At 38.2% G+C, this 12,937-nt stretch overlaps 1 protein-coding gene across 5 annotated transcripts in view; it reads left to right on the top strand.

Annotated features, from left to right (window-relative positions):
• COL12A1 (collagen type XII alpha 1 chain) overlaps window positions 1-12,649 on the top strand; it is a 128,184-nt gene extending 115,535 nt beyond the window's left edge. For 3 of the 5 annotated variants that reach the window (XM_005552540.4, XM_005552543.4, XM_065543819.2), the window contains 8 exons: window positions 218-271; window positions 1,716-1,787; window positions 5,395-5,430; window positions 5,528-5,594; window positions 6,602-6,790; window positions 7,741-7,809; window positions 9,257-9,427; window positions 11,611-12,649. In XM_005552540.4, coding sequence (XP_005552597.3) covers window positions 218-271; window positions 1,716-1,787; window positions 5,395-5,430; window positions 5,528-5,594; window positions 6,602-6,790; window positions 7,741-7,809; window positions 9,257-9,427; window positions 11,611-11,786 — 834 coding nt within the window. In that variant the 3' untranslated portion in view covers window positions 11,787-12,649. Of the gene's footprint in view, window positions 1-217; window positions 272-1,715; window positions 1,788-5,394; window positions 5,431-5,527; window positions 5,595-6,601; window positions 6,791-7,740; window positions 7,810-9,256; window positions 9,428-10,425 lie in introns of all 5 variants that reach the window. The other 2 variants (XM_005552541.4, XM_005552544.4) reach the window with 1 other exon arrangement.
• Window positions 12,650-12,937: the final 288 nt, after the last annotated feature.

Here is a 12,937-nt window from a genome sequence, read left to right on the forward strand (position 1 = left end):
TTATTCAGTAAAAGGCATAAGTTAAATTGAAAATATTTTTTTTCTTTCTTTTTTTTTTTCTTTTGCTTTTTGCCTTCATATTGAAACCTCACCTGCCAAACAGCACGTTGGGCTAAATCCTTCTCTTCAGCCTTCAGCTTTAGCAACTTGTTTAGCATCTTTTCTTTTCACTTGCTCATGACCTCCCTAACTGTAATTACTTTCATTTTTACAATAGGGCTTCACTGGAAAAGACGGTGCAATGGGACCCAGGGGCCCACCGGGGCCACCGGTAAGAACTAAATGTGTTTCAGTTTTGTGCCCTTCACCCCGACCCTCTCACTCCATTTTGCTAGAGAAGAGCCAGGTAACCTGCTTTTGAAGCACATTCAATCTGTGCTGTGGAGTATATCATTGAGGGAAATGTGTTTTTATTTACCTACATCAAAATGTGCTAGAGAAAACAGATGTGTTAAAATATGGAATCTTTCTGTTTAATCAAGTTACACTTGAGAAAAAGAAAAAAAAATCCCTAACTAACTAGCTACTAGCTGGTTGGTGCCTCAGTTTCTTCATCCCTGCATTGAGTGGTTGGGTTTTATAACCTCAGTGGTTCAGTTATTTCCTGTTACAGAATTTTAAGAATCTGTGGCTATAACATTTAAAATTTAAGAACATTTATTATTGAACAGCCATCAGTTGTTCTGAGGAAGTCAGTTTTATCTACAACTAAAAAGGTCTTCAACTTAAGATATTGGGAAAAATACTTAAATTAATGATTTTGAAACTGCCGTCTGTATACTTGCATCCAGGTGAGATCCCAGTAAAATTGTTTGAGGTGATGGATAGCCTCCATGTCTGTGTGGCAGGATATGAAGACTAAAGAGCATATGTTAAAATAATTGTATCATTTATGTTTCAAATATAGATCTTTAGGTAATGGGGGATTTAAATGCACAGCAAACTTTCATGTTAAGTGTTTACTGTAGAGATTAACACTTGCGTAATCAATGGAGTAAAGGATTGCTTGACAAAATCTGAACATTCCATGTTAAGAAAATTTTAGGCTTTAGAACATGACGTATTGGCCAGTACATATTATAAATATTCTATTAAATATAGGACCAAAATGTCTGGAAGCTGTGGTAAAAGCAACAGGGAGAAAATCTTATGATTTTGGTGGGGTTAAGGGTGCTGACATGATGGAAGGGAATGAAAGTGTGGAGAATGCTCCAAAGGGAAAAATGAATTTCTAAGCTGAGAGTGCAATTCTCAGCAGACAAGGGAAGACTCTACCGCCATGGTGCCCAACTTAGCACAAAACTGGCCACCTTCTTAATTCTTCTCCAGCCCAAATTTTCAACTTCTGTGTTTTGAAGGATTGTCTGGTCCTGTAGTAGGAAACTTTAAAAAAAAGGGAATTGCTTTCTGCAAATCCACTTTGTAACCAATTTACTAGGATCACAGTCTTAAATTGTGAAACTGATTGTATACGTATGCATGTATTTTTCAACTGGTCTCAAAATATATTTTAAAACTATATAGTCCATAAGGATTGCACTGTAATTGTCAAGAGTTTTTTATTTCATGTTATCTTAAAATTTGGTTTTATTCTTCCTGAATGTGTAATTATGAGTTGTTTCATTTAAACGCTTTTAAAACAAGCTGTATTCATTTTCTTTAGATGGGATTTTCTCTTTGTCATAACAGTCCCCTTCCCTCTCCATGTGTTGTAGGGAAGCCCAGGCTCCCCGGGAGTCACAGGACCAAGTGGGAAGCCAGGAAAACCTGGAGATCATGGCAGACCAGTAAGTGGACAGCTTGCATGTATACTGACAGTCATTTCACTGTGGAAATAAATAATGAGAACTGCAAGCCTTTGTCATATTTAGGTTATCTCTGCTGTAATGTGTTTGAAGCATTTGTTGAAACCATGCTAAACTCATGGATTTGACTTGGTACCAGTTCTAAATTTTTCTCTCTGGGTTGTTATAATATTCTGGGATGAAAATTGTGGTCACTGGGTTTCTTTAAAAGGAGAATGGGATTATGAGCCAAGACACATATTTCTGCACTGTATAAACACTCAGAGCTGGGTCAGCAAAATGATTCTTTTTACTTAGGAGTGGTATGCTGCTTAAGATGGAAAAATACATGATGATGGTGTACAGCGCCTCCATCCCTAGCTTGCTAATATTAACCCTTTTGTGGCATTATCCAGCTTTCCATTTGTTCTTTTCTATCTAATTGAGGAGGCTAGAACATCAGAACCAGAATTAAAGTTATTTATTAACTTTAATTGATCATTTTACTTTTTAAATACTGTCCTGCCCCAGTTTATACCCCATTTAACTTTCTCTTATGCAGATATTTTGGTTAAAATAGTAGTTGAGATAGTAGTACACATATTTGGTATTTCCAAATTAGTATCTCCAAAACTGAATTTGAAGTGTCTAAAATATCCACAATTATTTGTAATGACTGTTGGGCTGCATATTTTTTATGAACTTTTCCTTTTTTGTGTTTATGAAGTGTGAATTTATTTAAGCATTTTTTTGTCTGAATAGCATCCTGAAATATAAAAATTTATCTTAAAGACAATTAAGTCCAACTATTAGCAGTGACAAAAATTTATCAGGGCTTTTCTCTGGACAGAATTTCTCCTTTTTAAAGTATTGTTCAAATTACACAAACCCAAGTTTAAAAAAAGTAATTTCAGACAGACTTCGGATTGGACATTTATGTGATAGGGCTTGCCTTGTATGGTTCATAAAATTAAGCAAGCAACATAAAGATAGAAGGACTCCTGGTACATTAGTTTTAAAAGAATGACAAAAACCGCAATTACGTTTGCACCAACCTAAATACTTTAAAATCTGTGTGTACTCTAGCATGTGACTTTATTACTCTCTTTTCCTCAATGGATCATGGTAGAAACTTTGCAAGAGCAATTGTAAGTATATGAAACTTTTCTACCCGTTCAGCATTTCATTTTGTTTTACTATGACCTCAATAGTGTCTTATATAAGAATATTACTCATATAATTGATGGCTGTAGCTAGACGCCTAAAAGAAATGTCTACAGCTATTACTTGAAATATGATCTCTAAATATTGGAAATAAAGATGATGTCTACAAATCGTGAACAATAGGACAATCTCAGGGTGCCAATAAATTAAAAATCACATCAGAACAATCTCAAAATAGCAGTAAATGTAAAAAATCCTGCACTTGCAAAATGCTCCAAATACAATATTAGTGTTTCCACAAAAATCTAATACTTTTGGCAAGGAAATAGACAACTCCAGTTTTTCTTATGATAATTATAATTTGGTATACATTTATTTAGATCCCAGCACTTTCCCTTTTCTCCTTCATTTTCCTCGTCCTTCAAAAGTAGCAAATTTCCTCTCTTTTTCTTCTCTATTTTATCTTACCTTCCTCTTATTTATGAAACCAAACATAGCAGATAGGTATATATAGGTCTTAGCAGAGAGCTTGGCTTAATCATTGTTAGCTTATGTCATTAGCTATTATAATCAGTTGATATCTTCTTGCTAACTTATAATACTTGATATTCTATAGGAGATGTTTCCATGAGGTGTTCATAGAATACTTCATTAATAAACACGTATTGGTTTAGTGCCTATAATATGCTAGCCAGTGTTCTAGGGTCAGGTGATATAACAGCAAACAAGACAAAGTTCTTGCCTTCATAGGCATTCTGAGGGGGGGCGGATATAGACAAAACCATGTAAATATAGGTTCCCATGATAATAAGTATCATGAAGAAGCAAGAAACAGAGTAAAGGGTTAGAGAATGATTGTGCTGGTGGGAAGGCAGCTATTTTGGATACAGTCATCCAGGAACCTCTCTGACGAGGTGACATTGGGATGAAATGAGGGAGAAAGCTATTTGATCTATGGAAAGAGGGTTTCAGCCAGAGGAAACAGCATGAATGAAAGCCCTGGCTGAGGAATGGGTCTGACATATGAAAGGAACATCTAACAGGTCTGGGTACCAAAGTGAAGGGGGTTAAATGGAGAGGGATACAATATCAGGTCAGATAGCTAGGCATAGATGATCATGTGGACCATGTAGCCCATGATAAGGAATTATTATTTTCCTCTAAGTGTGATGGGAATGGGATGGAAGGCTCTTAGAGTCAAAGGAGTGATATGATCTAATTTTTCTTTAAAAAATATCATTCTGGTTTTTGTGTGGAGAATAGACTATAAAGTAGCAAAATGGGGAGCAGGGAGAGCAGTTAGGAGGCTATTGGAGTAGTTTCAGGCAAGAGTCTTGGTTTGGACTGCGGTGGTTTCCATGGAGATGGTGAGAAGTGGTTTGGTATGGGATATTACCTGATTTGTCAATGATTTAGATGTTCCTTCGGTGATAGCAGTTGGCAGCCTGGAAATATATTACCGAAAGACAAAAACTTGCTGTATTCTAAGGAAAACTTTTCCAATATCTCTTATGGTGAGAGGCTTATGACAGTGTAGGGCCAAATATTCTATGCTTGTATTTAGATGTAGGATCATTTAGATTGAGTTATTCATTAAGAGAGAAACCCAGTTTCTTTTCTTTTTTATTGTAGAATTTTTTTGTTATTATACTTTAAGTTCTGGGGTACATGTGCAGAATGTGCAGGTTTGTTACATAGGTATACATGTGCCATGGTGGTTTGCTGCAGCCATCAACCCATCACCTACAATAGGTATGTCTCCTAATGTTATCCCTCCCGTAACCCCTGATTCCCTGACAGGCCCTGGTGTGTGATGTTGCCCTCCCTGTGTCCATGTGTTCTCATTGTTCAGCTCCCACTTATGAGTGAGAACATGCAGTGTTTGGTTTTCTGTTCTTGTGATAGTTTGCTGAGAATGATGGTTTCCAGCTTCAATCCAGTTTCTTTCATCTCAAATGTACAAAGAATCACTCGATGAAGTTAAGGGATATATATTGAGCTAAGTAGCTCACAAAAGCCTGCTGGTTCTTAGTGAGACTGAATGGAGACTAATCTCATGGACGTTCCACAATAACCAGCTGAGATAACCAACCATGATGATACAAAGCAAAGTATGGCAACACAAGGGCAATCTTCATATGTATTTTAGTTCCATATGTATCGTGAATTGCATTGTAAAAAGTGTGCATGGTCCATAACTTTTACAATTGTGACCACAAAATTCACATCTGTCCACTGTTTTGGAGGTGCTTCAGAGACAGAGAGAGAGAGATTAGATTCCTTTTTATAGAAAAGCAGAATGTGAGTAACATGGATATAAATGTGATGTGTCATTTTGCTAATGCTTTAGAAAACAGAACTTGTTCTCTTTCATCATTATGTGCATTCATGCATCATTTTAGAGTATGTTTGTCAGTTTCTAATGTATGCAATTCATATTTTTCAGGGTCCATCTGGGTTGAAAGGAGAAAAAGGTGATAGGGTATGTATTTTTTTAAAAAATCTTACGTTTGTGTGTTAAACATTGAAGTCTAAAATTATAGAACTAATATGCTAATCATTCTCATTAATTTAACAAGGGAGACATTGCTTCCCAGAACATGATGCGAGCAGTTGCAAGACAAGTCTGTGAACAATTGATAAGTGGTAATGTTTCTTTTCTTTTTACTGTGTGAATTGTTTGAAAATTAATTGCAGAAAATGCAGAGTTTGGGTCATAAAGTTTCTAAAGAGATAGATTTCTCTTTCATTTTGATAAGCTCTTGTTTTTATACATTGTCAGTTTTGCATCTGCTTAAAGGTGATATTTTAAAGATTGTCACTAAGATAAAATAATAACCCAAGGTACAATAATAGCAGCAAACTTAAGTTCTAAGACATTGGATATTTTAAGTTATGACCTTTAAGTCGTTTTATGACCTTAAGGAAGGGGCTCACGAAGATTAATTTGATCAGTGAAAGTTGTTTTTGGTAGGAAACTCTGGCCTCTCTGTTTTTCACAGGCTCTTCTTATTCTATAAGGCCTGTTAAGTAATGAAGCTCAGTACCTGCAGACTGGTGTGGGCCTTAAATCCAGAACTCGCTCTTTGAGAAGGCTTAATCAATGTTTTTCATTGTGTGGTACTGAGGAACACCTGCCTTGGAATCACCTATGTTGCTTGTTAGAAGTGAGAGTTCCTGCACCATGTCCTAAGCTAAGTGAATCATTGTCTTTGGAGATAAGGCCCAGAAATCCAGATTTTTCAAGTTGCCCCACAGGCAATTCCAGTTTGCACTGAAACCTGATTATCATTGCCTTAGATATACAGACAATTGTAGAATTATCTAATTATAAAAAAGGTTTTCTTTTGAGTGATGTCACCTGGCAAACCTCAAGACTTTATTTCAGAGCCATATTAAACTTTAACAACTTTTTATATTTGTAGTAGTGTTTGTGGCTTATAGGTCAGCATTTTGTGGAAACAATAATTTATCAGGGACTATTTTGTCCTGGATGATTAGACTGTCTTAATTTTATTTTTAGGATTCTAATTAGATTGTTTCCTGGAAGGGGTGCAGAATGGAGATGGATTTCACTAGACACTAAAACAGTTTCACTCTCTCATCCCTCCTTTATTGCATTTCTTACTAACAAGCCTTATTTCTGCTTGTAGGTCAGATGAACAGATTCAATCAGATGCTGAATCAGATTCCAAATGATTACCACTCCAGTCGCAACCAGCCAGGCCCGCCGGGTCCACCGGGACCTCCTGGCAGTGCAGGAGCCAGAGGAGAACCTGGACCTGGGGGGCGGCCAGGCTTCCCGGGCACACCAGGGATGCAGGGACCCCCTGGGGAACGAGGTAGGCATTTCTGGCTTCTGTATTGCGATAAAGGAAGGAATTTGCAAACGTAGGAGCTGGGACAGGTTGAGGGTGTCTGGAAGGTGACCTAGGCAAACTACTTTCACTAGTCTTGTTTGGACAGCTTCCGAAGAGCTGTCAGGCAACTCACAGGCCATAGGGATCCATGTCTTAGAAAAATGGCATGTCTTTATCAGATCTCAGTTAATGCTATCAGATCTCAGATAATGCTATTTTCTGACTTTTGTTGTTGTTAAGGGGAAAACCTCTATCTTGGCAAACTAAATCAGCTACCCAAATCTTATTACTCTCTGTGACCGTGGCAAGAGTCGAGCAGCAACTGAATGTTCTTAGGCAGCCCTAGAGTTTTAGATCTAACTTATTTTGGTTCCTTTATTCAGGGTCTGGCATTGGTCTTGTATGTTTGTTTGACTCTAATTTCATGGTGTAGATAAGTGCAGTTGAAGGAAAAGCAGAAAAATAGGACTATTTGATTCCAGATATTTCAGGACTCTGGGTACCCACTTTTGTCAAAGGAGTACTTAATATTCTAGAGAAAACCTACGTGTTTCTATAATTCTGCTGGTTTGGCTGCTGTGCTAATAGGGCTACTAAAGACAAAATACCTTTAATATGTTTTTCAATGAGATATTATAACTATTTCTTCAGGATGATTGTTCCTAGTTACTATTTAAAAATACATTAGACATGTTTGTTTACTTCAAATAATTTTTCCCCTGCTTTGTAGCCAAATTTTTTCTCAGCCATGAATCTAGAATTACACAAATGTCTAGAAAGAACTTGGCTTAAAGAGTGAACTTCTGTGAAAAATTAGGTTCTGCTTCCACTAAGGAAATGAATTACTTGAATCAAATATTATCAGTTAAGATGAAAATTACATGTTTCCAGATAATTTCTCCCCTGTGCTTTCTCTTTCTCTCCTTCCTTAGGTTTGCCAGGAGAGAAAGGTGAAAGGGGTACTGGATCTCCAGGACCTCGGGGGCTGCCTGGACCCCCAGGTAGGTTTGCTAGTACGTTAAACAGGCAAAGAGTATCAACACTGAGAGGGCACACCGTCCCGAAGAGATTCACAACTTCATCCTGTTATTCTTTTTTTTTTTTGAAACGGAGTCTTGCTCTGTTGCCCAGGCTGGAGTGCAGTGACTTGATCTCGGCTTACTGCAAGCTCTGCCTCCTGGGTTCACACTATTCTCCTGCCTCAGCCTCCCGAGTAGCTGATACTAGAGGTGCCCACCACCAAGCCTGCTAAATTTTTTGTATTTTTGGTAGAGTGTTAGCCAGGATGGTCTTGATCTCCCGACCTCGTGATCTGCCCGCCTCAGCCTCCCAAAGTGCTGGGATTACAGGCATGAGCCACCACTCCTGGCCAACTTCATCCTGTTACTAGAGCTTCAAGCATTCTTATTACCATGGCATATGTTTTAGCAAGAAGTTCAACCTCCATAACTTCATTTTCATGTTCCCTTTGTTAAAGAAATGAAAAGGTTATATTAGGCATTAACTATAACATTAATATATGATGAAATGAATTTTAGTGACACAAAGGGTTGCTATTGCCTCTCTCTCCTTCCCTCCTTCCTTCCCTCCTTCCTTTCCTCCTTCCTTCCCTCCCTCCCTCCCTCCCTCCCTCCCTTCCTTCCTTCCTTCCTTCCTTCCTTCCTTCCTTCCTTCCTTCCTTCCTTCCTTCCTTCCTTCCTTCCTTCCTTCCTTTTCTTTTCCTATTTTGTTTGACCTCATAGCCTTTAAAGATGGTTATATTTCCTGTTTTTTCCAGTAGTCTTCAATATGGGGCTATTAGACTGAGAAAACATAGCCTCACTAAAAGGCCTGAGATATTGGTAAATTTCATTCACTGTTCTCCCAAAGCATTTTTATATTTTGGAAAGGAATACTGGTTGTCTGATGCATTTTGTTTACTAGGTTGTAAATGATTTCTTTTTTCATTATAAGGCACATGATACCCTTGCAACCAAGGACAGCCCTGTGGCTAAATCATTCCATTTATGTTAACTGTATTGATCCAGAAACAACATTGCTTCACATAGTCTGGAGGTGTGGAGCAGACACTGCCCTCTTTTGATGGCAGCTCAATGTGGCTGCCTAACAGAGCTGTTTCCTTCAGGTGCTCTTTTCTCTGTGAGGGTGGGAGCAAACTAAAGAACTCACTGATATCTCTGGTTTGGCTGAATTCTTATTAAAACAGATTTTCTGTGATAAAATACTTAAAGTAGTAGATTTTTGGCATTAACTCTGATGAGTCATTGGTAAGAAAGTTCCATCACACCTTGGTTCATATTGGGTATTTCTTAAGGAAACATTTTCTTACCATACAATAGTAAATTGTCTAATCTTGAGGTAGTAGAGGTGCCACTTAAAGTACTGGTTGCTACCTCAGGAGTTGTGTTTGACAAGAGGGGAAATACATTTGTTTTAACTCCACACTAGGTCCACAAGGAGAATCCAGAACAGGTCCACCAGGGTCCACGGGTTCAAGAGGTCCCCCTGGCCCCCCTGGCCGTCCTGGAAACTCAGGTATCCGAGGACCCCCGGGTCCTCCTGGATACTGTGATTCGTCTCAGTGCGCCAGCATCCCATACAATGGGCAAGGCTATCCAGGTATGTTGTTGCCATTGTAGGAACTCCAATTCACCTGAAGTAAAGAACTTTATGGAAATGAAGTTCCTTAGGCTTGAAGGAAGGTTGATTTGAAGATGTCTTGAAGATAACAACTCTTTCAGTTCTGACTGTATATAGTAAGAGTGTTGGCTACCATAGCATACAACATTATTTCACTGTTAGGATTGAATTATTTTCTTTTTTTCCCCGTTTCTGCATTTACCAAATCACATCATAAACCTCCCCTTATTTCTCTTGGAACTTCAATTGACTTTTTTTTTTTCTTTTCCCAAAGATTGGGAACAGGGATTTGTTAAACACAACTGTAAAATGCCAAGAATATGTATTTAAAAATTGTTTTGGAAATCTAATTTATAGGCAAACTATGTGATAATATGGTGTAGACGACTGAACATAGTTAACTGTCCCATACTAGCCATGGAATTAATACTTATAAAATATGGGACTTAATACTTGTTTTAAAAGATTGTTAATGAAATTCTAGTGTTTGACAATTGTAGAGGGCAGAAGTCTCCTATACCTGATTTTGTGGGATGTGAGGACTGGGGAGATACGCCAATCTGGAAATAAGATAGTCATGCTGTGGTCGATGGCTACCATTTCATTAGTGCACCCTCAAGCATCTTGCAAATTTTAAAAATGATACTGCTGTTTGATATGATTTGCTACTTTCAAATAGTGCATGAGTAGTTGAATATCTAAATATCTATATATCTATATATTTAAATGCATAATTACATATGACCAAAAGTAATAACAAATCTTAATGTATATTTCATGCAACCCATTCACAGAATTGCAATTTAATTCTTTATAAAATAAATTTAAATTACCACCTCCTTATGGGATGTGAGAATAACTAAAAATATATGGATATATATATATACTTTAACCATTACATACGTAGATGGATGTGTATTTATATTTTTTACTTAGTCATTCAACTTTTAAAAACTATCATCTTTGACCTGTTTCAGGTTCCGGCTAACACATTTTCTAAGTCGCCAGTGCTGCTTACAGTTTGAATACATGAAAATCCTGTTTCTGAGATGTTTGCGCACGTGCTTATTAGGAAATGAGTCTGTATGGAAATCTCACCACAGATAATGGTTAACGAACCGGGTCGACATCACAAAGGAGGGTGGAGACTCTTTTTACTAACTTGAATGAGACAAAAGCAGTGGTGTCAGTTTATAAGCCTGATGCATTTCAGTAATAATGTAGAAAAACATTATTTTAAAAAAGTTCCAACACACAGCCATGAGGAGCCTCAGTTGTGAAAGAGGTGCATAATAAAACTACTAACCAGAGGAGACTATGCCATTTTAAGAAAAACAATTAACCTGGTTAAAGAGAAATGTCTTATGTAAATAATAAACTAATTGTGGCTTGTAAATGGTTTGTATGTGATCCTGTCGACTAAAATCACTTAACAATTCTACAATAAGCTTCTGCATCAAAGCCTGCCGCTTGCTCTATGCCGGAATAACACCAAATGGAATCTCCTTATCTCTTGCTTGTTAGCGATGTGTCTGATTCAGGGCATCTGGCTCTGTTACTTTTTTGTCCGTGTCCTCTCATTTGGGTTTTGTAACTGCAGTTTTCAAACCAAAGTTTAAAATCACCTTTTCTTCCTGTTTTGCTGTAGTCACTGGTGTTCCTCACCCACCAGCTGTAACTCAGTTAGTGTGAGGTACAGCCACAGAAGATGTCATGTACTGTATATTACCTGGTGATAGTTGCTTTTCACCCCCCCAGTTCAGTTTCTAGGAGCCAATAAAACTTTCCCTCACCTCCTCATCTTTCCAAGTTGTTCTTTGAATTGAGGAGTTTGAAGGCATGAACAGTTACTTGGGGATTTGTGAAAATCCTACTTAGGTACTGCGTTTACAGTTTTTTGGTCCAGTCTCTGACCCTTCCCAGGTATTTGTGCAATGATTGTATTTACTGCTGGATTTTTGAAGGTTGTTTTTTTTTTTTTAAGACAGTGCCATTTCATTATTTGATTATCACCAAATTCTCTGGAAGTAATTGGGACATTGTAACTTATTTATAGTTATGAGATTAAGACTGGAGTGCCATCACCGCTGGTGATGATTTAGCTTTTGCTGTGTGTATGTGCCTTCCAAATCATGCCATAACTGTAATGTTGAATCGGACAGAGCCTTATGTGCCCGAGGGCGGGGCCTACCTGCCTGAGCGCGAGCCCTTCATCGTGCCGGTGGAGCCCGAGCGGACGGCGGAATATGAGGACTACGGCGCAGACGAGCCTGCAGAAGAGACTCCTGAGCCCCGCGGGCGCTGGCGGCGCGCCCTGTCCCACGGACCCGGGCAGTGAACCAGAGACCACGCGCCGCGCCGCGAGGCTGGGGGGAGGTGTTGAAATTCTCATTTACAGGTCAGATAGGGCAGTGTACGTCTTTTCTGCGATGTTTCCTCCAGCGTTGCTCATCCTGGAGTACCCTTTCTGATTGTAGAGAACCTTGTTTCTGCAGGAAGCCTAGCTCCAAGCACGCAGTCTGTAGACATTTTTGCCTTTGCCCTTGAAATGCTTGCAAAACACTTTGTTCACAAAAGCTGCAAAGACAGAACATGCCGTGTGCCTTTAGTTAGCACAGCGGGCAGCCTCAGTGAAACTCTTAGGTAAAGCAGTAAGTTCTGGAACCCAGAGCTACTGAGTATTTCGAGCGGGCAGTTTATCTTTTGCTATACTTATCTGCAATTCAATTACACCACTATTCAAATAATTCCCCTCCTAAAACCAAAAAGGAGGGAAACGTCAACTCCATTGCAATTATTTATCTTCCTCTTCTATCTCTGTTATACACCGGGGCATAGAATGCTCGTATACATCTCTTTAACAACCACCAACCTTAAGCCATGTAGATGAAGTTAGTGCATCAACGGGATACAGTTCCATATTGCCTTAAACCTCCTTGTTTTAGACACACTAACATTTATGCCCAATTGCAGATTATTCTGCAGAGATGGAATTGCATGTTTGTGTTGTATATTTAGTATGAACTTTTTTCAGAATATAATATTTCTTAGTTATCAAAAGCAGTTGGAAAACGTTTGCAAGACTATGAATATAGAATTGCTGCTTTTATATTTTAACTGCAGATTGTGAATTTCACTGCCTTATATTATTTATTTCTGAAACAAAAGAGGCATTTTTCAATAAAACTACTGAAAATTTGACATGGCATGTTTCTTTCTTTGAAGGGCCTTTTGGACTGCCTCAAGTGGTTGTTACAACAAACAAGTTCATATCCTTGGATACGGTTACAAATCTTGCTAATACTATTAAATTATGCTAAATAACTTTAGATTTTTAATGATACGGTGAAGTCATAGAAAGAGAGTGGTGAGAGCCTTAAAAAGCCCAACAGATTCCAAAGGCTTTATTAGGAATATAGAGGATGTGTGGGTTGGTGGAAAAACAACTACGTATCCAAGGAGACGCCAAACAACCAAATAATCTCTAAT

This window comes from Macaca fascicularis, chromosome 4, assembly GCF_037993035.2.
Source record: "Macaca fascicularis isolate 582-1 chromosome 4, T2T-MFA8v1.1".
NCBI classification, from domain to species: Eukaryota; Metazoa; Chordata; class Mammalia; order Primates; family Cercopithecidae; genus Macaca; species Macaca fascicularis.